This window comes from Triplophysa dalaica, chromosome 1 (genome assembly GCF_015846415.1).
Source record: "Triplophysa dalaica isolate WHDGS20190420 chromosome 1, ASM1584641v1, whole genome shotgun sequence".
Lineage (NCBI taxonomy): Eukaryota > Metazoa > Chordata > Actinopteri > Cypriniformes > Nemacheilidae > Triplophysa > Triplophysa dalaica.
Window position 1 is genome coordinate 14,392,658 of NC_079542.1, and position 22,804 is coordinate 14,415,461.

General features: G+C 37.3%; 1 protein-coding gene across 1 annotated transcript in view; it reads left to right on the top strand.

The window, feature by feature from the left end:
* The window catches only part of itfg1 (integrin alpha FG-GAP repeat containing 1), a 116,288-nt gene that overhangs the window by 5,917 nt on the left and 87,567 nt on the right, over positions 1–22,804 (top strand). Inside the window, exon 7 of the mRNA XM_056756821.1 lies at positions 16,022–16,071. Coding sequence (XP_056612799.1) covers positions 16,022–16,071 — 50 coding nt within the window. The remainder of the gene's footprint in view (positions 1–16,021; positions 16,072–22,804) is intronic.

A 22,804-nucleotide genomic window follows, 5' to 3' on the forward strand; every position in this document is an offset into this window, starting at 1 on the left:
ATTTTGTTTGTCTTCTTTAGTTTATGCCCTTCAGCAACATTGACTGTATATGCCGCTGGAATCCCTATCAGATTTTCTCATCCTTTTAATGCCCTCGCTAACCTGCAGCTTCAGAATGTGCAGTCTTATTAAAAATAGGCGATAATTGCTAAAATAATTATAAATGTCACTATGCACAAATATGTACAAAAGACAGCAATTTTGTTATTTGACTGGTTGCTAGGCAACATTGTATTGCAATGCTCCAAACTGCAGCCAATTAGACCTCAGATCTGTCTGAGTGTTTGGCACGTAAATTGTCAAGCAATGTAAAAGAAACAGATTTTCCACATTAGGAGCCTGCTGAAGTGGGAAGTTCATCAAATCATTATCTCCGGCAGTCGACCAGCCTTCCACTCACTACTGAACATTTGGGTCATAAACACCAAGCGTCCATGCTTGCGTATTGTCCCTGTAGCATTTATTATTTGCCCCATGGGAATTTAATTGCCCTTTTTATTTGTAGTATTGCATTAGAAGTAAATACTGCTGTAACATAGCAGAATTTCATTATGCTCATGCAAGATGTCGGTCTTTAACTGGGATACATTTAGGCCCATCATGATTTTTTTCACTTTTGCACACATAATGGCATCATCTCTGTTTGACTCATTGCATGGCACTCCTGAGACCTGATCTGCAGAACATAGCAGGTGGATAACACTAACAGGGCGTTCCTCCTTGTACAGACCTGGCACAAGTTCACTGACAAATAGCCTGAAACGAAGAGGGTAGATATATCATTATTTTCTCAATATATATTTATTCTCACTCCCTCCGATTTGACTGATCCGAAATAACAGATTGTTGGCAGTGTATCTTAAAGCGTAAGTGTTGCGTTTCCATGGTAAATAAAACTACAGGGAGAAGGAAGTGAGCAGATTTGCTGCTGATGGTTGATTGTTGTGTTTCATCTCAGTGCACCACACAGTTAAAGTCCAATGTTAATCTTTTCCTTTGGGGAAAGAATGTGCATACTAAACAATAACAGATAAGATTCAGCCACCAAATCTAATTAAGTTTAGTGTGTGTTAATCAAGCATTTTTTAAAAGGACCGTGACTTTATTTGTCCCTCGGTCAATTAGTGATGGAGCTAATAGAGGAGTATGTTTAAGTGGATTGGTGTCCCAAAAGACTATGCAACCTGCTTGAGCTGGCTCTCTCTCTCTTTCTCTTTAGCTCTCTCTCTAACTCTCAGAAACCCCAGGGCCAATTTTATCCACCCACACTTTTTTTTGCATTTTTTTGTGCTCAGGGTGCTTCTTAAAAACTATTATGATTAGATGATTTATGCTGTTTTATTCTCACTTACGTACTCAATTCATAGTCAGAAATTATTGGAGGTTTTGGGTGCATATTGCATTTAGACCAGCAGACGTTATGTGTTGTGCTATGAACATAACCTTTACATTGTTGGACCCAATATTGAAGCCAAAATGATCCCACATATACTCACTTGAGTACTCAATTCCTAGTCAGAAACTATTGCAGGTTTTGGGTGCATATTGCACTTAGACCAGAAGACATTATGTATGTGCATTTTAAAGTGGTTCTTACCCAAAAAATGTCAATTTTATTATTTTTTTGTCAACCTTCAGTAGGTCCAAACCTATACCTTGTTATATGGTTGGTGGTTTATCCAGACATTATAAAAGCTGTAGTGGATCATTTTATGTCAACAAACTTTTGTTCTTTAATATATTACCATGTAATGGTAACTATTAGTGTGAAATTTGTGTTAACTTCCCGCAAAAAATGTTATCGTTGTGACTTTTAACAGTTAAAAAACTGGTAATTAAAGTTTAAGATACATAAATGAGCTTAATGCTGCATTAAACAATTGCTTTGGTCAAAATCAGTATACTTCTAATACGAAATATAAAAATGCCTTTGTTGGTATTTGGTATCCAGTCCTCTCTATCCTTCAGATTTGAACATTTGAATTACTTTTAGTCTTATTTTTAAACGAAAAAACACCCCGACACAAAATGCGTTCAGTGGTCTGAGTATCTAATCTTGTTAGAGCAATATGTTGGGCAGCTTTCCTCTTGCTCTTTCTCCGAGCTTAATGTGAGAGAAATGAAATAAGGACTACGTGGGGTTGGCATAATCCCCTCCACTGCACCTATGTTGTTCTCGTAATGGTTTTACAAGATTATATTCCCTCGAAATAGAATTTTTCCTTTTTACACCAGCGCTGTCATGCTCCTGAATAAAGTGCTTTAAAACAGGGTTAGAGAAAGCCAGTGGATTTATTGGCTTATGTATTGGCTTATTCAGCATCTATTTTTACACTTTCATTTCTCTTGACCTGAATCAAGACTTCCTAGACTTTTACTCTCTATACATGCCTTTCTACTTCAACCATTTAATAACTTTTAAAAGTAATATTTAAAACAAAAGTTCAATGTTCTCAACAAGCTTTAAAATAGTCCATAACATTGGATCTTTATAGATCTGCACGGAATGCATAGGGCTAACAGGCTGAGATCAGGGGATTGCATGGAAAACCTTTTTAATAGCTGTTATCATCAAGCGCATCCACTGTTAGTTTAGTGTAATTATAGATCTACTGTACAGAGAGTTCATGTACTCTAAAGTACATCAAAGTACAATTTTAATTCAAAATGCCTGAACTGCCTAAACGTTTTCAGTATTCCAGGCTGTGTAGCCTATTCATATTTTTCATGCGTAATACCAAAGCAGGAAGAGACTGTGGCGTTATAGCTTTAGTGTCTTGTGGCGATGTGTCTGATGAAGGATTGACCTTGAGGAATAGAAAGCATTCTTTCATGCTCTTTGTCTCCTCTTTTTTTCTGTTTCCCCTGGACTGTGTGAAGTGAAAAGTGTGCCTCACTGATCATAGTGGACCATGCTGTGTTAATCTCGCTGGATGTAGCCTCTGGCCTTTAACCAGAAATGGAGTGACTTTGACAGCATGACTTATGAATTATGGGAATATGACATTACAGGAATGTAATTGCATGTTTGCTGAATGCTCAGGTGTTGCTAGACTCTATATGTATGCGTCCATCCCCCTAAACCTCTGCTATTAAACAGTCCTTAGAGTGATAGTTCACCCAAAAATTAAAATTCTGCCATCATTTACTCAGCCACAGGTTGTTCCAAACCTGTATAAATTTCTATGATATATTGAACAGAGGAAGATATTTGGAAGATATTTGGAAGAATCTCTGTAACCAAACTGATATCATCCCCCATTTACTGCCATATAGGGAAAATAAATACAATGGGAGTCAATGGGGTTGAGATCTGTTTGGTTACCGACATTCTTTAAAATATCTTCCTTTGCATTTAGCAGAACAAAGAAATCTATGCAGGTTTGGAACAACCTGAGTCTGAGTAAATGATGACAGAATTTTCATTTGTGGGCAAAAATAAATACATTTATTTTTATTCATATTTTTAACCTTATTTAATCCTCCTCACAGTTTATAAAGTATTCATGTTTTTAAAATGGTAGCCTAGCAATATATTTGTCTCTAGTCATTTGTGGATCCTGTCATAGGCATTATAATGTGGACGCTTGTGATGGAGGATGTACATCACCCCCACATACAGCTGTCGCAGACGTGTATTCCATTTCTCGTCTAAAAGCCTAGTAAACTAATTACGCCACCATTACTGATATACATATACAGGCAAAGAGATGCCATTTTAATTTGTGCACTTTAAAATGTGTTAGTCACACAAGATTGAAACCTGTTAAGGCAATAAATATTCTTTTAAGCCGCTAGATCTAAGTGTTCCTTAACATAAAGTGTCACTTACATCACATCCAGCCTCTGAATGCAATTTGACCAGAGTGTCAGTTTCACAGATGAGTGACATGACATTTTCCTGATAATGTCATAGTCCTTCCCAGGCTTGGCCACGGTCCACAGGGGGTTGGAGAACAGAGTTGAAGGACAGCAGAACAAGAGTCTCATCTATTAAGAGGACATGAAATGTTTCCTGTTCCTTTATCTTTGTTCTTCCATATCAGTTTAGAGTCTTGTCCTTCTCACACGCTTGTTTTCATGGGAGACAACAATATATACTGTCATTTATCCTCTGTATCAAAATCTCTTACTTGTAATGCTCGAGTTGTGAGCCGGAGTCAGAAAGCTGATATGAAGCGTGAAGATGGTCTGCTCTGATCTTCAGATCTCATCGACAGCGTGTCAACGCTTTAGGACAGCCTTACTCGGCTCATCATTTCCTCTAGGGCATTGGAGAGATGGACTCATAGCTGGTTGGCTGAATAAAAGCTGTACAAATAAACCTTGCTCCACCTTTTGAACCTTCAGGAGAAGAATGTAGAAACAGCCCTGCGGCATCAGCAGAAACACATATGAGAGGTGCCTTCTGATGCCTTCTCGAGACAGGATGCTGTCTGGAGGTTTTTTGTGCTACCACTGGTGGCACGATTTGTTTTGTTTGTGTTGTTGTCTGATGTTTAAGCTGTATCTGAGTTGACAGGTCACGTTGTGAATCACTATAACCTCACTCATCATGACCTAAATATGCTCAAAAAACATCTTGTTCTAATTTCTTTGAATTGCTGATGTCAAAAGCCCAGTTGCATAAACATGCAACTGCTGCTCACTTTTACATGGGGATAGTTCACCTGAAAAAATGACAATTCTTGCATCATGTACTTGCCCTCATGTCATTCCAAACCTGAACAAGGTTTCTTCAGCTGAACAAAAAATACGGTATATATTTTGAAGAATGTCGGTGCTGAAACAATTTGGGACCCCATTCACTTCCTGAGGCATTTCTTAAAATATCTTCTTTTGTGTTGAGAAAGTGTCATTTACACATTTTGACATCAGGGTGAATAAATGGTGACAGATTGTATTTATTTTTGGGTGAACTGTCCCTAGATTAACAATAAAAAATATTATGTATACTCCAACAATTGTTTTTTTCTGCTTGCTCAATTTTGTTCATTAAAATAAGCTAATGAAACATCTTTTCATTTAATATTGTGATAGTGATAAGCAGTTACATTGAGATTGTATTTGTATTGGCCATTACTGAATATCCAGAGACACATCATTTGAATTGAAAATGAATTCAATCAGTATTTGTCTGTATAGGTTTTTACTAAGCTGAATTATTTTGGTATTTGTATGCCAGCAACATATTTATATTTGAATAAAATCCCAAAATCGCAAATTGTGATGTTTTTGTTAATTACATTTTTAAAACTGTGTTAAAGTATCCACCTAATTTTTGAACGCGGAATGACATGACGTACTTCATTTTTGTATTGAGACTTCCATATTATTTGTTCCTTACATGTTGCTGCAGGAGCACGCTCAAAACACTTTTAAAACATCTCTGATTAATATTTTACACACTAGCAATGTATTACATAGTGTGAGGATGAAGTGGCCTGATATATAATGATTGTGTTGACGGGTCTTTGATGCGCAACCATAAAAGCACAGACGTACCCTTAACGCCACAATGGAAAGTCAGTCGAAATTTGTAAATGGCAGACCACGAATTCGTGTTTTTAAAAGCAGATGTTAATATCAGTCAAAGTGGAGCAAACATTCCTGGATCCTTAAAACTAATAACAGAAAAATAGAGACGGCTGGTTGCTTTTGTATCGCAGCAGGTCCCCACCGAGCTGCAGCATCCATCACAACTTTCTAATAACAACTCAAAACATCCTAACCAATAATTGTCTGTTTTCATGTCTATTTAATAAAGAGAATATTTTGTGTTGTTCATTCTCTTCATTCACTCCCTTGCCTGCTTAACCTTTTATCCTCCTAGTTACATGGCCTGGTAAAAGCTAGCAGTAGCCTACTGTCAAAATGTAAAATGTGCTTTTGGATAAAATCATCTGCCAAATTAATGAAAATGTAATGTAATGACAGGACAAGTCCTGTAACTGTTAGTCATGCAGCTGTGATCCTCTGGAAGTTGTTAACTGCTTAATATATATAAAAAGGCTAACAGCTAAATGTAACTGCTGCTAATATTATTATACCACTATTCGCATACTGTTTTAGTTGTTCTAGATATGTTTTATTTTTTAATGTTAATAAATAAACTTTAATAATAGTTTATTAGTTATTGTCGATAAGTAGGTCAATTGTCCAGGAGAAAGGACATCTAGTAGGCTAAGATAATGAATAATGGATGCAGATCATAAGCTGCACGACCGCTCTGGTGCATGTATTATGGTCAAAGCAAATGATTTGACATTTTTTGCGTTTATGGCAACTGCTAACTGCACATATACGTTTGTACCTTTGGGTTCCATAATAAATATTACCTTGCCTGTCAAAACAAGCACACTCGTCTCACTCGCAATACAACTGTCATTAGCTATAATGGCTCACCGGAAGTCTAAACACAAACAGCTCAAAAATGGTAACGCCCACAGCTGCACAACAAGACCAGTAGAAATCCATTCAAATGTTTTAAAAAACTCAGTGTATTTGTATTTGTAATTTCATTTCTTTTATTTTTTGACTGTGAAGTTACTGCCAAACGTTTTACTGTTTGCTGGCTGTGTGTGGCATCTGCTGCTATGCATATCTCTCCACAGCATCTGAAACGAGCAGCTGAGAGATCATTTCAGTGATGCAAGGCTTTTGTTTGTGTTTTTTGCAAAAGTCTGTCGCCACAGCGTTAGTCTTTGCTGGGAAACGGAAAATCTATTGGACCCGACGGCAAACCCCCCGGCCTGCAAGTAAACTCAGCAAAATGCTTTTGCTCATAACACATGTGCACAGAGGTTACAAACAAGTCTTAAAGGCACAGTGGCAAAATGTTACTCATAAAATGTGAAGGGTCAGAGGGAGCGTTAGCTAAAATAAATTAAGACTGAAATTTTAAAATGAAATTATGAATACTTGAAATGGGAACCGGTGTTCTCCAAAACGGATCCAAGTCTTATTATAAATCTCTTAAAGAGGATTGACATTATCTGAATGGTGAAGTAAATCTAAGATTAGGCTGTGCAATGGCTGTTTGTGTGTGAATCTAGACATACAAAGCTATCAAATATTCCATCTTTTTTACCCTGAGCTTCCCAATTTCAGCCATTGCACATATCTTGCACAGAAAAGAGACAGAGAAAACAATGGTTTCACTCTCTATCGGCATACTGCCTTTGAGGCGGAGGAAGTGGCTCGCGGCGGGTGAGCGGATGATAATGGAGATGATTCGGTTGCGGCATGTCAGCATTGTTTGGAACTAATGAGAGTGCAGAAGTTGTGAATGCATCGTAATTAACTAGCAATCAGCACCTCGGCCTTCCCTCATTTGTCATTAAGAGCTTTAGTATTTTTGTCCGGGAAAACACTGCTCTTTGGGCTCTGTATTTATAAACAACAAACTTTCACCCTACACAAATGTATGACTCTACATGGGGAGAGAGCGTTTGTGTTTTTGGCCAAATGCACTTATGGTGCTTGAAATGAGTGTTTGTATTGGACAAGATAAGACTTTGATCTCTCTATCCGTTTGTGACCGAAGAATTGCTGGTTACTCTGGTGAAGGGTGTTAAAGGCTGTCAACAGCTCAAGCTACTCTGTGTAATATTTCATAAAGTTTTAACATCCAGGAAGATGCCACAGGTGAGTGGGTGTAGAAGAGGGTGAGTTAACAATAACAGCTTTTTAATTTGTGGGTGAACTGTCACTTTAACTCATTTAGTCTATGCACTTGGTCTTCGGGCATATGGTAAGGTGTGGAATGAACTCTTGTTTCCATAACACAAAGTGAATATAAAATGCCATTTTTGGGTTATTTTGTATGTTTAAATTACTGTGGTACCTTATGCACAAACACAGAATCATCACAACCTTGTGGTGAGCTATATGTTTGTTTCTATTTGTAAGGTTCTTACTTATGTTTGTTGGCATGGTAACCGCTTCCTTCCTTGTGTAGTATTTGGAATTGGGGTCATGCTGCAATATTCTACCTATATCATAGGCCTGCATGGTTGACAGACGGAAAGTGTGATGCTCTCTCTAACCAGATGCCTCATGATCTTCTCGTTGGCAATAGAAAATCAAGGCATCTGTTGTGTTTCATGTTTTTTGAAGGGAGAATGTGAAAGGAGCTGGCTCACGCATTCATATCTATCCCCACTTTAGTAATTTATGAAGCCAAACAGGAGACAGAAATGGGTGCTTTTTTTAATAAAAGATGTACGTAAAACATTTTTCCAACACCTGTCATCTGAATATGTAACAGCTGACAATGGAGAGTGGAATCAAGACTGCAGTTGAAATCCATTACGATTTATTTCACTCACTGTTAGCCAGTCATGCTGTTATGCGACGTTACCTGTTATCTTCAAACAATAGCATTTGGTAAAGTGTGAGTATAATAGAAAGTAAACAAAACAGACTAAGCTATACGTTAAGGAGGCATGAATTAAATTCACAATTTTAACCCAAGCTTTTGTTATATAAGAGGGAATCGTATTCACGCAAATTTCATGTAAGTGTTGTTCTACACCCTTGTTGCTGAGATTACATCTGTTATTAACATCAAGCGAATACCAGGTTCTGGAAAGCACCTATCTATGACGACATTGATAGGTTGAACACTGCCTCCATAGAAAAATATCATAATTTATAATTTAGTCATTTGGCAGACGCTTTTATCCAAAGCGACTTACAGTGCACTTATTACAGGGACAATCCCCCTGGAGCAACAAGGAGTAAAATGTCTTGCTCAAGGACACACTGGTGGTGGCTGCTGGGATCGAACCAGCAACCTTTGATTTACCAGTTCAGTGGTTTAACCCACTAGACCACCATCTCACATATCAACAACTTCTTCTCTAGCCCCGCCCACTGGTTCGCGCATGACCATTCTAAAGTAACACAGTTGGCACGGAACCAGATAGAGCAAGCAAGCAATATACAAACATGCCGTTAACGATAGCTAAATATTAAGACCTCTAGTCATTTGTAATACTTGCAGAGGTTCTCTGTGATCCAGAGCTCGTGGGAATCGGCATGACTGTGATTTGGCGGGCTCATATATCATTTTTCAAGGTTTTATCCACCTTTTGCCAATAACGGAGGCTGTTTTGAAGTGTTTTGGTATTATTTCGGGGGCTGGGGGATATCCATGAGTTACCGGGTGTCTCCTGTTTGTTTATTTATCATGGAAACTCTAGTAACATTTGAGACCCACGAGGTGATCTGTTGTCCTGTCAGCTCAAATGCTGACAGATACGGTCATATATCATTAAACGCAATACAACTACAGGCTATGCAAACTATGCGCAAAGCCTTGCCATCCCATCTGAGAAATATGTCCCTTGCAAATGCGTCAATGAAATACTGATGTGGGGAGGTAATTTATAAATCACAGGAGGTCTTAAGATAGTACTAATGACGTGCGAAAACTGTGAATGGTGCTAATGTGTAACCTAACGTTACTTCCCTAATCAAGTTCACAGAAGGCTCCGCAAACTGCTATCCAATCAAAGCAGTGGGCATTTAATTATAAAGTCTTCAATGCGACCATTAGAACCAAGCGTTTGCAGAGCTGGCCTCAAAACCAGTGTAGAAAATAGCCTATAACTTCCTGATTCTGATGTGTTTGAATATAAAAAACACGCAAACATCATTACTAGAACTCATATAACAGTATAAAACAATAAACAAGTCCAGTTCATCAGACCTTTTAAACCTAGATATATCTGTGTGTTATACAGTTGTTATCTGTATGTTTAAGTATTTATTTATCACTGTATTAAATATTCTTTTCACATTGTTTGTCTTTAATATAAGTATGTAGTCTTTCTGCAAGTCCCCACAAAGTTAATAAATCCCATATAAAAGTCATTTACAGAGCCCTGTTTACATTGCACTATACGCAACTATAGAAAAGTATTTTATATACAATATCTCGAAAAATCTAACTTGAAAAACATGTTCTTTAGTAACAGCTGTTAAACAAATAAGTGTTTGTATTATTAATAATACATTAGAATTAGAGAACGAGTGGTAAGGATAAAGATTCAGAGCTCTACTATTAATTAAGGTGTTTTTTTTCATGATTTTCTATGGCGGTCATTAGGTCGTACTTGGAACAACAAATTTTATTAAAGGTGGAAAGTATATAATCTTAAAGCTGCACAACTGAATGCGGCTATTGTGATCATGTTATTTAAGCGTAAGCTTAATATTCATACATCTTTACAAGTAATTTATTCACAGTGAAATTGGACATAAATAAAGATATGATATGAGGATAGTCAGTAGAATGACATGAATACAAATATTTAAAGTGTTACATACACTTTATAAGCTAACATTAAAAGTATTTTTAACCCACTTTATATTATATTAAAAATAAGACTATTTTTACACAATAATGTTGTATTTTAGTTCTAATACTTTATTTAGCTATTTATCCTTGCATTTACAGCAAATTTTTCCCCGATGATACATTAAATTACTTAACACTCTGTTATATTGAAAAGAAAGCCATTAAATGAGTGTTATATGGGATTTTTATATTTATACAGTATAACATTCTGATAGACCTATATTATTTTTTTGACATTTCAAGTTCAAAGTTCTTATAAGTAATTTTGCCTTCACAGTACTTTTGCCTAAGTGAAAAGTTTGTTGTCTGAAAGCATGTATTTTCTGCGACATAAACTTTTTCATAAACTCATTTCAGTCCAAAGTTTCTTAATGGTGTCCTGAGAGTCTGGTGACTCATGTGTAAAAGGTCTCTCATGCTCCTTTCTGAGCTTGATGAATCATCATGGAAGAAAAAAAATGTTTATGGATAAGACTGATCATTCAGTATATATTAGTCTGCTGACCTCATTTTGATTCTGTCTTACACAAAATCATTTTCCTCACATGGAACAGATGGAAATGTATGTTGTTATCACTTCTTGTTCTTTAAACTGCTTACAATATTTGGGTAGAAGACCTGATAATTGCATACATAGGCACACTTTAAAATAAGATGAGGCAGTTGAAGTGTGTTTATGACCTTCACTGCAGTAAACGTGTTTTGCATCTGTTACTGGAATTATTTGTTGGCGCGGCTACCAGTTTAATAACTTACAAAACATTATAATGTACTGCGAACACGGTCTCAGAGGAATCGGGCAGGTTTTATTGATCTCACTTTCAGCATCTCTATCTCCCGTTTCTTCCTTTCACACTCCCTCTTACTCTTCTTCTTGTTTTCGTACGCCTGCCACCGAACGCATTCGCTTTGCCATCTCTTTTTGTTTCCCATTGCTCTAAGAGAGGGTGCTGGAAAAGGAGGGCAGCAGTTGAAGTAGTTTAGGAGACAGACGCTCTTGCATCTCTCCTCGCTTGTCTCCTCTTTCCAGAGAGCCCGTCTCTGCGTGCATCACCGCCGTTACCCACAATGCCCCGGGAAAAGCAGTTTGCGAGTATGATTCTTCAACATTTTTCAGCTGAAAGGATGCTGTGCTTCATACTGTGTATTCGTTTAAATGCCGTCATTACACATAATGAAAGACGGCAGAAAAAAAGCTGGAACAAAATTTCCTTCCCGACTGCAAAAAGCCCTGCTGCGACTCTCTGTATCTCGGATTCACAATGCATGTTAGCTAGTTCATCCGTGTTAAAAACAGCAGGACTGCTTGTAATTGTTGTACTTACTTTTCCTGTTTTAGTGTTTTATGATTGTTGTTTTTCCACTTTAAAATCTTACGTCATCACTTGTAGGCAAGCTATTGCTTTTTCTTTAGTTGTTATGTATTTCCGCATTTGGTGGTGGGAGATAAATGAGATCTGTCTCATTTCGCCTCCGGTGACACGACACTGGCTCTTTGTGTGTTGGAAAATAGAGGTACAGCAATTGTAGCACAACACTGTTTTGTAGTTTATGAAAAGCGAGCTTTATACAGCTTGAACAATAACATGCAGAGTGATTTTCTGGCTTGAAAGATTAATGGTCAGTGGTCACCTCTTAACACCAGCAAGTTTGTTTCTGCTCATTTATTTAACCAGCATTTTTCTTTAATCACATCCTCTGTGTTAAATTTATGCCTTTATTCCTCTGGTTTTTTGAAAGCTGTGAATCTGTGGCTAGTAATGATAGATTTGCTGACACGCAAAAGAGTCACTCACAAATCATTTCTCTTGTATAATCTTTCCTTCCTTCTCTCTCTCTTACCAGTCCTCCCATCATGACACATCATCCAAAAGTGTGCCTTAATAATTGAATTCTGACTTCCCTTTTAAATATTAATGCCTCAATGGAGTTCCATGCCAATTGGGTCAGGAAAAAGGGAAATAACCAAGAAAACTAATAATATGCAGTAAAATACATATTTCTATACATGTTCCAAAGCATGCTGGGAAATTGAGGGCACATCGCATGCTCTTACTGAAGGAAATGAGAGCATGAAATGAATCAGATCAGTAATGAAAGCATACATTAATACATTACTGCAACATGTTTAATCAAATTAATGGGATTAATTATCCAAGACCCACATTACTCTCTGTCACTTCGTGTTATATTTTCTGTCGCTTTTGATTAGCCAGTTAGATTGAACACTTGATTCTGCTTATTCTGTTGCGTTTGGCTGCAGCCATGGAGGAACGTAAACACAGCATGCATGTTTAGCAGGTAATCTAGCATTTTCTTTGAATATTAACACTGGTTTTCAATGCCGTATCTACCCGGGACCATATCATTATTATTTTTTTCTAAATGCTTTTATATAAAAAAATCTGTGGGTTTGATTCCCAGCGAACACATCTGCTGATAAAATGTATAGCCTGAATGCACTGAAAGTAGTTTTGGATAAAAGTGTCTGCCAAATGCATAAATGTAATGTAATTCTGCGATAAAAAAGGGGCGTTTAACCGAGGTCATGCCATCTGACTCAGTGACAGCTTTTTCTTTGTACTAGTGAACAATGTAAAGGAGTTAGAACTGGTCTTGAGAAACAAACATGTGATTTAAAACCTTCAAACATTCAAATTTTTAATATTTAAAGATTGAGGAAGTGTGTAGAGTAGTTTCTGAAAGCTTGAACATTTTCTAAGGTCAGTTAGCCACTGCGGTGCACACATTAAATAATCATGAATATCTAAAGGTGATGGTGAAGTTTTTGGATATGGTAGAACTCATGTTCTTTAAAAATCCACATTTTCCTTTCTTTGTTTAGCTGACATTTCTTTTAGTTCTCCCGCTGCAGACCTTTATTAGTTAGATTGAAAATAGTCATTAGATTAAATAGGATTTTGTGAATGCCAGAGGTGGATTAAAAAAGAATGTTAAATATCTGGTAATAGGATTTATGATGTGAAATGAAGAACATGCCGCGCGGTTAGTTCTGTTTGACAGCAAAACCAGTTTGTAGGAGTATTGATGTGAAATTTGCTGGAGGAGAAAGCTCATTACCTCCTTCTGATTTATTTTGGGTAGACAACTCAATCACATGATTATGGATAGTTATGGCACATGATCCTGATTGGTTGAAAGCTATGGTGTATTCATGACCTCTTCACCGAGCATCTATTTTTGTCTAAGCAAAAGTTAAGTGAGTCCTTTATTATATATTGTTGTAAGATGTCTGAACAAATAAGACCCTCCGGGTATATTATGCTGTAATGTGAATATGTAACGTTTGCATTTACACATTATATAACAACCTCAATTTTATTGTTTATCGTTTGAATCTACTCATACATTTAATGATTCAATATGGCTCAATGAAAATTGAAATCTCTGTCCTGTTTTGTGATTCTGTACTCATCTTGCAAATGAATCACAGCTGCTCATTTCTTTTGCGTACATTTTCTAACAGCTTAGGTTCTGTACTGAAAATCAATGGAGCTACTGATGGACTCCAGTTGAAATGCTGTCCATTTATTTATTCTCTGTTTCCAGAAATCAATCTCCTTTTTTTCTGTTTGTACATATTTTCTATTCTGCACAGTTCATGTCTGCGTGGAAGCAGCATTAGAAGCGCACGACCACAGTCGGGCGCGCACGCAAACACATCTAGAGGAAATGCTGGTCATTGCTAACATTTTACTTGTCAGACTGCTGAATGTGTTAGAAACTTAATCCTTTGTAGTTAAAATTTAGTTTGAGACGCTTTGAATGAAGAGTTTTGGAAACTGCTATTTTTACACATCAGCAGAAAATCTTTGAAGTAAACTTACCGTCTGTCTAGGGCTGATGTGGCGAATGAAAATGAACACAAAAGACGTCTGGTGTGTGTGTGTGTACGTGTACGTGTACGTGTGCATGTGAGGCCACAGACCTGCGTGTAATCAGCAGACTGTACTAGTGGCAGTGCTCTAAGTCTGATTAATGAAGCTGTTTATTCCGCACCTCATCAGCCACTGCCAGTGAGCTCTCCACTCCCACAGGGAACACCACTTCACCAATAGAGAGAGAGAGAGAGAGAGGGTGAAGCGAACTGGAGGGATAAGAGAGTGCACACGTAAGACCTGGAGGAGTGAGATTGTCAGAGGAATAAAGTTTTTTTGAGAAAAGGTAAAGGACAAAATGAGAGCCAGAGGACGCAAGTTTATAGCCGGAGCACAAACGAAAGTTCAGTATATGCTCTTACTGACTCCTCAAAGGTCAGCGCAAGCACAGACGCCCTAATCGCTTCAAACATCTGCCCCGACCAACCTCGTGACACCGGCTGTAAAGCTCTATAGCCATCTCTTCTATTTTCTCTTAAAGGGACCACATTGTGTTTTATAGCAGGTTTACTTATTATGTTAATCAAGATTTTTGCGGTCTTGCTGCTTTCAATTTTTATGACATCTAGATGTATTGCCATAGTTGAGGACATCGTAGTAATTCACAATGTTATTTTTTTAATAGGTAAAATGACTGGATAGTAAAAATCTCACTCCACACACTGAGCTGCATATTGAAGATCAAACTGTTCTGTTCAGTTCGCCTATAATTGTGTTCCGTTTTGGTTTCTGTGTGGGCAGACATAAGGACTTAGTGTAGGAGTGTCTACACAGAACATCTTATTTCAAAAGAGCATCGAAAATCACGTTCTCCGTAAAATTGCCCTGTTTAAATGGCTCTCCGTCTCTTCTCTTCCATTTCTCACCCTCACACATCTGGATCATTGATGTGACTGTGACGTTTCAAAGAGGCACATACATTTCGTGTAAATAAACACGGGGGTTGACGCGAGCCTCTCTCTCCATCTCCATAACAACGTTCGGGCCTCTAAAATGAAGCCATCATATAACAAAAGGAAAAAAAATTGACAGCACAAGAAAATTACACCACTCGACAGCACCAATCAGTGTAATAACTCGATATCGGAGTCAGTCGGGAGAATCATGCTTGATAATACATGTTGTGTGTTCGTGCTATTGATAAAAGGACACGCCACCATTGAAATCAAGCAAAGTCTCAGTTGTGATATAGAGAAAAACGTCAATGTATCGAATGTGTGAAATTGTCAGTATTTCAGCGAGGCACTGGAGGGTGGCACATGACTTTTATTGAGCTCAGGTTCAGTTTCACAGCTGAGGTTGTGTTTATCATACAATAGAGTGATTATGTTGAATACAGTGAGGTTGTTGCTCATATTGTCTTACAGAGCCTCATTGCGTCTACTTGCTTTATGTATTTGAACTGGGTTCTTTGAGAAAATCATTTGGCAAGGCTTTTTTCAGTGCTTTAAACAGATCCAGGAGGGTGTGATTAACTTCTACTTGGTCCTTCCTTCTTGCTTTTTCAGTTGTTTAATTGTGATCTAGCAAACTCTGTCACTGATAAATAATTGGTAACAGGTTTGAGCAAATGGCCGCTACAGCCAGAAAGATGGTGCTGATCTGTAACTCAGAAATCTATACTTCCACCTGGTGGAGAAACCTGTCAGATTCAATGCACTTAAGCATCACATTATTTAAATCAGAGTCACAGGAGCGTCAGAAAGTCTTGTCATTTTGAGAAATAACTAATGATTGATAATTTCTTTTCTCACAGATTTGTTCCTGACCACTGAATCAAACAGATTCGAGACCTGGATCAATAAGGTACAGTTCAGCATTTCTTACACTTATTTTATCTTTAACAGTATGTGTATTATGAATCAGGTCTCCGTATGTTGAAAGTGTGCTTTTTGTATCCAGTTACTTAATCTGGATTGCAGGTGTTCAGTGAATAGACATAGTTTTTGAGCTGCAATAATGCATGCAAGAGTAATGCCACAGTTTATTGAATTCATCCCTAATATTAATTTTGGACTAATTTGATTCTCATGAAGAAGACTTCAGCGGTCACATGGACACAATGCTTTATGCTTTGTTAATCTTGGTCTGATGGATGGCTGCCTTTTTTTTTACAATATCTAATTATGGATTTAGGATAGGTTTTAGGATATTGTTCTAGTTTTTAACGTCTAATAATGTTTTTAAAATGTATTTAAAATGAAAATTATTCCCTCCCAGGTTGTTACAAACCTGAATATATTTCTTTGTTCTGTTGGAAAAATGTTAGCAACTGACATTGCCGGGACATCATTAACTACCATAGTATATAAAGTAAAATGGTATAGTCATGGTGCTCTCAAACTTTTTGCTTTCCTAAGTTCTTCAAAATATCTATGAAAATGATACAATATTTTTTTCCTTGACCTGGTAGTCAATGATGTCCCAAATATGTCAGTTGTTAACATTTTTCTAAATATCTTTCTTTGTGTTCATCAGAACAAAGAAATATACAAAAGTTTGGAACAATTTGAGGGTGAGTAAATGATGACAGAATTTTCATTTTTGGGTGGAGTATCCCTTTAAGATGACTACCCAACAATCTATGAAGCATTAGGTCTCCAAAGTATTAACTCGAAGGACCGCTAAGGTTAGAGTAGATTTTTAAGGTAGATTTTATGAAAATAAATTATTAAAATATACTTAGTATAATTATGTTTCTGCTTTTTACCAAAAAATAGTTAAAATAACGAGAAGATCTTGGGAATAAAATATACACATTTTGGTTGTTAACAAATTATTAAGTAAATTCAACTCAATTATGTTAAACCCATTTAAATTGGTCAAATTAAGTTAACTAATTTATTTTGTGTTGAGACTACATGGAATTTTCAAACTACCTCGGCAGTTGGTCTGTAGTTCCCAGCATGCTTTTATATCTGATTGCAAAATTAGATTCATTTTTGAAGATTAATTGTCATTTAAGTGTTTTTCAGTAAAAAGAGAGACTTTTTGTTGATTTATCTTTGAGATTTAGTAGAGTTTTGGTAATATTTTTAAAGTTTGGGTTTTATAAGTTGTTACCGTTGTTCAGAGGAGGGGTGCTTGTGCCTAGGCCGAGGGATGCACAATATTAGTCATGAAGTGTAGTAACTGTACTAATGCAAGTACAGAGACCACCAGTCTCTTCTTACTTGATATTTTTCAATCTGAATGTAAGTGATCCGTGAAGTTTGAGTTAGACACATGTTTATGATCAGCATAAATGTATTGTTTACTTTAAGTATAATTTACTTGATATTTTAACAAAAACTAATGTATTAGTAGAATTTAATTTATTCTGGTTAGTAAGTTGTACTTGAATTATAGCAGCAAATTTTACTCAAAAAATGTTTGTGAAATTGTTACAGGGATTTTATTTAGTAAATTCTGCATGTTATTTTTTTCAGTGTGTAAGAGTCTGATGCACAGCCTTATATATGAAGCTTTGAAGGACACAGAGCCAGAGGTCAAACTGATATTAAATAACAGAATAGAGCGATAAAAAGAAAAAAGCTATTAACTAGACAAAAATGTTAAGAAATGTAAACACAGAGCGGGTAAGAAAATACAGAAATGGCAGATAATACAGTGTGCAAAAGGTCAGCGGTGCAGTCGCTCTTTGAAAGCTTCCTCTCCCCGTCCTTATTTTCCACCGTGTCTCGCGCGTGTGGCGCTCAACTGCTGATGGTGGAGATACAAAGGCAGGCAGTTCTGTTAGATCGCCTCTCCTATACCTGCAGGGAGCCTCATCGTTGCTTTCTGAGAGAATGAGAAGAGAGAGAAGAGAGGCTGCTGACAAAAGTAGAGGCATGCTGTGAGGAAAGAAAGGAAGAGAAAGATAGATACTGTTGGAAAAAGAAAAGAAGAGGGGTGATTAAAGAGGGGAATGATGGGCAATTGTTAATCACATCTGAGGCAGCCATTTTAGACTCCTACTTACTCCTCATTCTTAAAAAGAGGCTTAAGGGATGAAATAAAAAGCACAGCTGATTGGTGAATAGTTCTTAGATTGTCACACCGCTGCAAACACACACACCCAAAGAGTTCTATCTGCACACACATACGCATTCAAGCACACCTTACGCTCATGGGAAACCTCTCTACCTATGAAACCGCAGTAATCCTGCCATTATTTACTGCCAGGTTTTTCAGTTTAGCAGTCTTTGGTCACAGGCCAATGCTTTCTGCTTCCTGTAGCACACTACGTTTTAATTACTTTCCTCTTGCTGTCCCAGCCCTGATTATACACACACTCACACGCAGAAGCTCTAGTGTTTGTTTAAATTGAAAAGCTTTAGCTGTATACTGCATGCAAAGTCATTACTGCGATACAAGACGCCATCAGTCATTTTAGCAGCTGGAAGGAGCCTCTCCCCATCCAAACAAACAAGCCAGAAAATATTAGCCCTCTGATTCCTCAATAACTTGTTTATTTTTCCGTGGAGAAAATGCCTTGATGGTGTAAAGCGGTAATGTGCCCTCAAACGTTCATTGTGAGAAAATTCTCGAATGCCCAGCTTCTCAATCATGCAGGATTTTAATCAGGCCACGACCCAGCTGAAATGGCTGCCATGCACCCTTGCGTGCAAAAACTCGCTCAGTGTGCCGCGGCACTTAAACATGCATTGTGTCGATTGCGAAAGAGCCTCACAATCAAACTCGCAGCTTGTGTTTATAATCTAGCACATGACAGAGCATCAATCAATCTCAGTCAGACCATCTCTGTGTTCTTGCATACAGTGTTGGTGCACAATGGTGCTAACTGGTGGGGGGAATGCCTCATCAGCACCGTGAGTTTAGTCGTCTTTGTCTCTTCTATGATATCTGATCTGATTCAGACACAATTTAGTCAATTTACTGTTTGATTGTCTCATCTCTCCTGAGCCCTTTTGTAGATAAAGCTTTCAGGCTTTTCCTTTGTTTAGTTTACTTTAATTTCATATGAACATTTCTATGATCATTTTAAGAAGGTCTTATGAATCGTTCATCTCTCTTTTCCTCCCCTTTGATCATAGTACGAGACTGGTAGTAAAATTATTTTCTATTGCATTTTACAATTAAAATATATGTTCAAATTAATATTAAATAAAAACAAATATAAAATGATTTCTGATAATTAAACCAAAAATTTGAGGGAGCTGTTGAAATGGACAGTTAACAGAAATTTGTAAAACATGGTATGTTTCTTTTTTTTTAAATGAGCAAACTCTTCATCTATTTTTTTCTAGCGTGGTTTTACTTGAACTCAAAAAGAGTCCTTCTTAAGAGGGCAATGAGGTAAATATTTTGTACCTATTCTTTACAAGAGCTTTATTTTGTCCAATTTTCATTGATTAGTAAGCTAAAATAGAAAACACGCATCACTATATGCTTAAAGGGAGAGTTCACCAAAAAATGAAAATTCTGTCTGTAGTAGAGTAGGCGGGGCGAGACCGTGGTTCGAGTCCGGTGAGTAATTGTGAATTAGCGCCAACTGTGCCACACCGGCCTCGAATCACGTAGGAGATGGCAGCATATAAAAGGAACGAGCGACCGGACCGTTGAAGAGAGAGGACCGGGCCCGAACTTATGTTATGTTTGTATTTATATTTATGTTCATGTTTTGTTCGCCGGCGGTCGTCCGTTAGGGGCCGCCGGCTGTTATATTAATTTATTAAATGTATAAAATGTTTTCCGGTTCCCGCCTCCTTCCTTCCTTTTAATGAAGTTTGCTACACTGTCTAATACAGACATTCATTACTCGCCCTCAAGTTGTTCCAAAACTGTTTAAAGATTGTTGTTTTGCTGAAAACAAAGAAGGATATTTAGGAAGAATGTTTTTAACCAAACAATTCTGTGGCACTATTGACTATTATAATAGAAAAAAGTGCCCCAGAACTGTACAAACATTCTTCCAAATATCTCACATTTACATTTATGCATTTGGCAGACACTTTTATCCAAAGTGACTTACATTGCAATATACATTTGTTTCTAAGTATGTGCAATCCCCTGGGATCGAACCCACAACCTTTCTCTGTTAAAGCAATGCTCTTACCACTGAGCTACAGGAAAGCTTCTTTAAAATAAATGAATGCAGGTTTGGAACAACTTGAGGTTGACAGAATTTTAATGTTTTGGTGGAGTATCCCATTAAACACTTACAAGGGAGTTTATTGTATCATATACCTTTCTCTTGTCTTTCTGTTTAGTTATCTGATTTGCTTGCTAAAGAGCCTTTTAGATCCAGCAAGAGCTTTTTTGTGAAAAACTAAAATTAATTAGTGCAATTCACTCCATAAATCCTTTAAAATGCAGAGTGCCCATTATTAAGGAGTGCTTTCGGTTTTGCAAACGATTGTCAAACTGTGAGGCTCAGCAGTTATGAGCATTAGCAAAATATCCCTTTTTACTGCTATTATAATTTTAGTTGTTGCCATTTTTATCTTTATGTAGCCTAGCAGATCAGAGTGAGTTCACAGAACAGGTCAATTCTATAAGAACATGTTTATATATATAATAATGTATAATAAATTTTAAGGCTAAACTGAAGCTTTAATAACATTGTTATAAATGTGTAAATATCTTTAAGGAACCTGCTGTATATTTACATTAATAAGCCATAGCAAAATATATATATTCCCTTGTAGAGACATTCTATAGCAACGTTTCTGTACATCGATTCAGCCCTTCTGCAACCAATACACACACACACATTTGCACATAAACACGTGAGCCCAGCATGCCACTGTTACAGCCCTTTCCTATTAACATCAATGTACAATCAATCCAATGAGAAGGACCCTGTGACCCACCACTGCCTCATTCTGCTCGGAGAAGATTAGGGGGAGCAAGTCATGTCACCATTACCTTTACATAAGCCACAATCACATTACAGTTCAACTGCCTCTACAATCATGCACCGATCGATATTATTCATGACCGCAAGGTGCACGCCTGCAGTTTGTGGAAAGACTCTAGGGAGCTTTCAGCGGAGAAAGATAAACACAGTCCAGGCAGAAGGAGGCACTTGAGTTTTGCTCATCTTGAGAATTATAAACAAATCCCTTAGCCCAAGAGCTTCCACATAAAAACGGCTTCTTTTGTCAAGTGGGACACTCAAAAAAAAAAACTTGCACCCAGGGCTGTAAGCACGGTATAGACACTGAGGGGCCGTGGCCTCATAATATTCAGATTAGTTAGAGATTATTATGGGTTTTTCAATGACCAGTTATTAATATTTAATTTGGGTTCCCCATGATTGAATATTTTATTGCATCCATTCCTACACTATTGAGATAAGTATGTGCACTCCCTCTATAAATGTGTCCTTGTGAATATTTTATAAGAATAAATGCATATTTTATTTGTATAGTATACAGTTAAATAAAAGCTCCATCGTATTTCACATGAGTCAGTGTTTTAAAAACATGACAGAGCTTCGTCACAAAATAATTTTATGGGAAAATAGATTGACAGGGAGACAGTATATTTTTACACTCTCAAACTGCGGTTTAAAGCTGTTAGTCTTATCACATATAATGAGACCAATTACCACCCTGCCATCTTGGTTTTGAAAGACTTAAAAGCTGCAAAAAGAAACGCTGCATCTGGTCGAGCTGTGGCTATTAGACTGAGGTGTTTTGTGCCGAGTCTGAAGGTAATGGAGCGATTTACTGCATTCCGAGTATTAGCATAGATGTGTTTGTCACATGCAGTTTTGAGGAAAACATGCTGGAGATGGGTAACATTAAAACATGATCAGGGATTTTAGAGGGAAGCTTGCTCATAGCAAAGCTTACATTTGTATTTTCGCATTTGGCATATAAACATATACAAAGCAACCCAATAGTTATCAATATGTGCATTCCTAGCTGTGGATGTACCTAATCTGAAACACACTATACACAGAGCTGTACTACAGTGTTTTGTCTCTTTTCTTCTATTTACGACACAATCTCTCTTTCAATTTCTTATTGAAATATTTTAGGCACAGTATTGCAAAAGCAATATTAAAAATAAAAATCGCTGTCAAAAATGAAAAAAAAAAAGAATCGTTCATCAAGACATTCTTTGTTTCAACTTTTCAACCTTCACCTCTCTTCTCTATCTGTGCTGAGTGTCTGATGTAACTCATGACTCATCCTTCAATTGTTATGTGGCTTTGATCTCTTTCCAGTTAAATGTATGTGTTTCTCTGCTATCTTATTCATTATATGCTGGACAGTCAGACTGTTTTTCGTTTGCCTCCCAGCGTTAGTACAGCACGAGCTCTTGAAGAGGTTGATGTGGATGGGCTATGTTTTTTGGCTGTGATCAGCATGTAGGCTGAATCTCATGAGCTTTTGTTGAAGCTTCTGTCTTAGCTGCTTTCCTGGACTTTGATCATTTGTGCCACGCCGCGCCCCGGTTTACGTGGGCTAATCAATGTGCATGGTAGCCTTACCCTGCCCTCTGACCTCTCCGAAGCTCAATTAGCCATCATCCTCTGACCGCAGCAAGCCCACCCGTCAATCACCATCAGTCCCTACCACCTCAC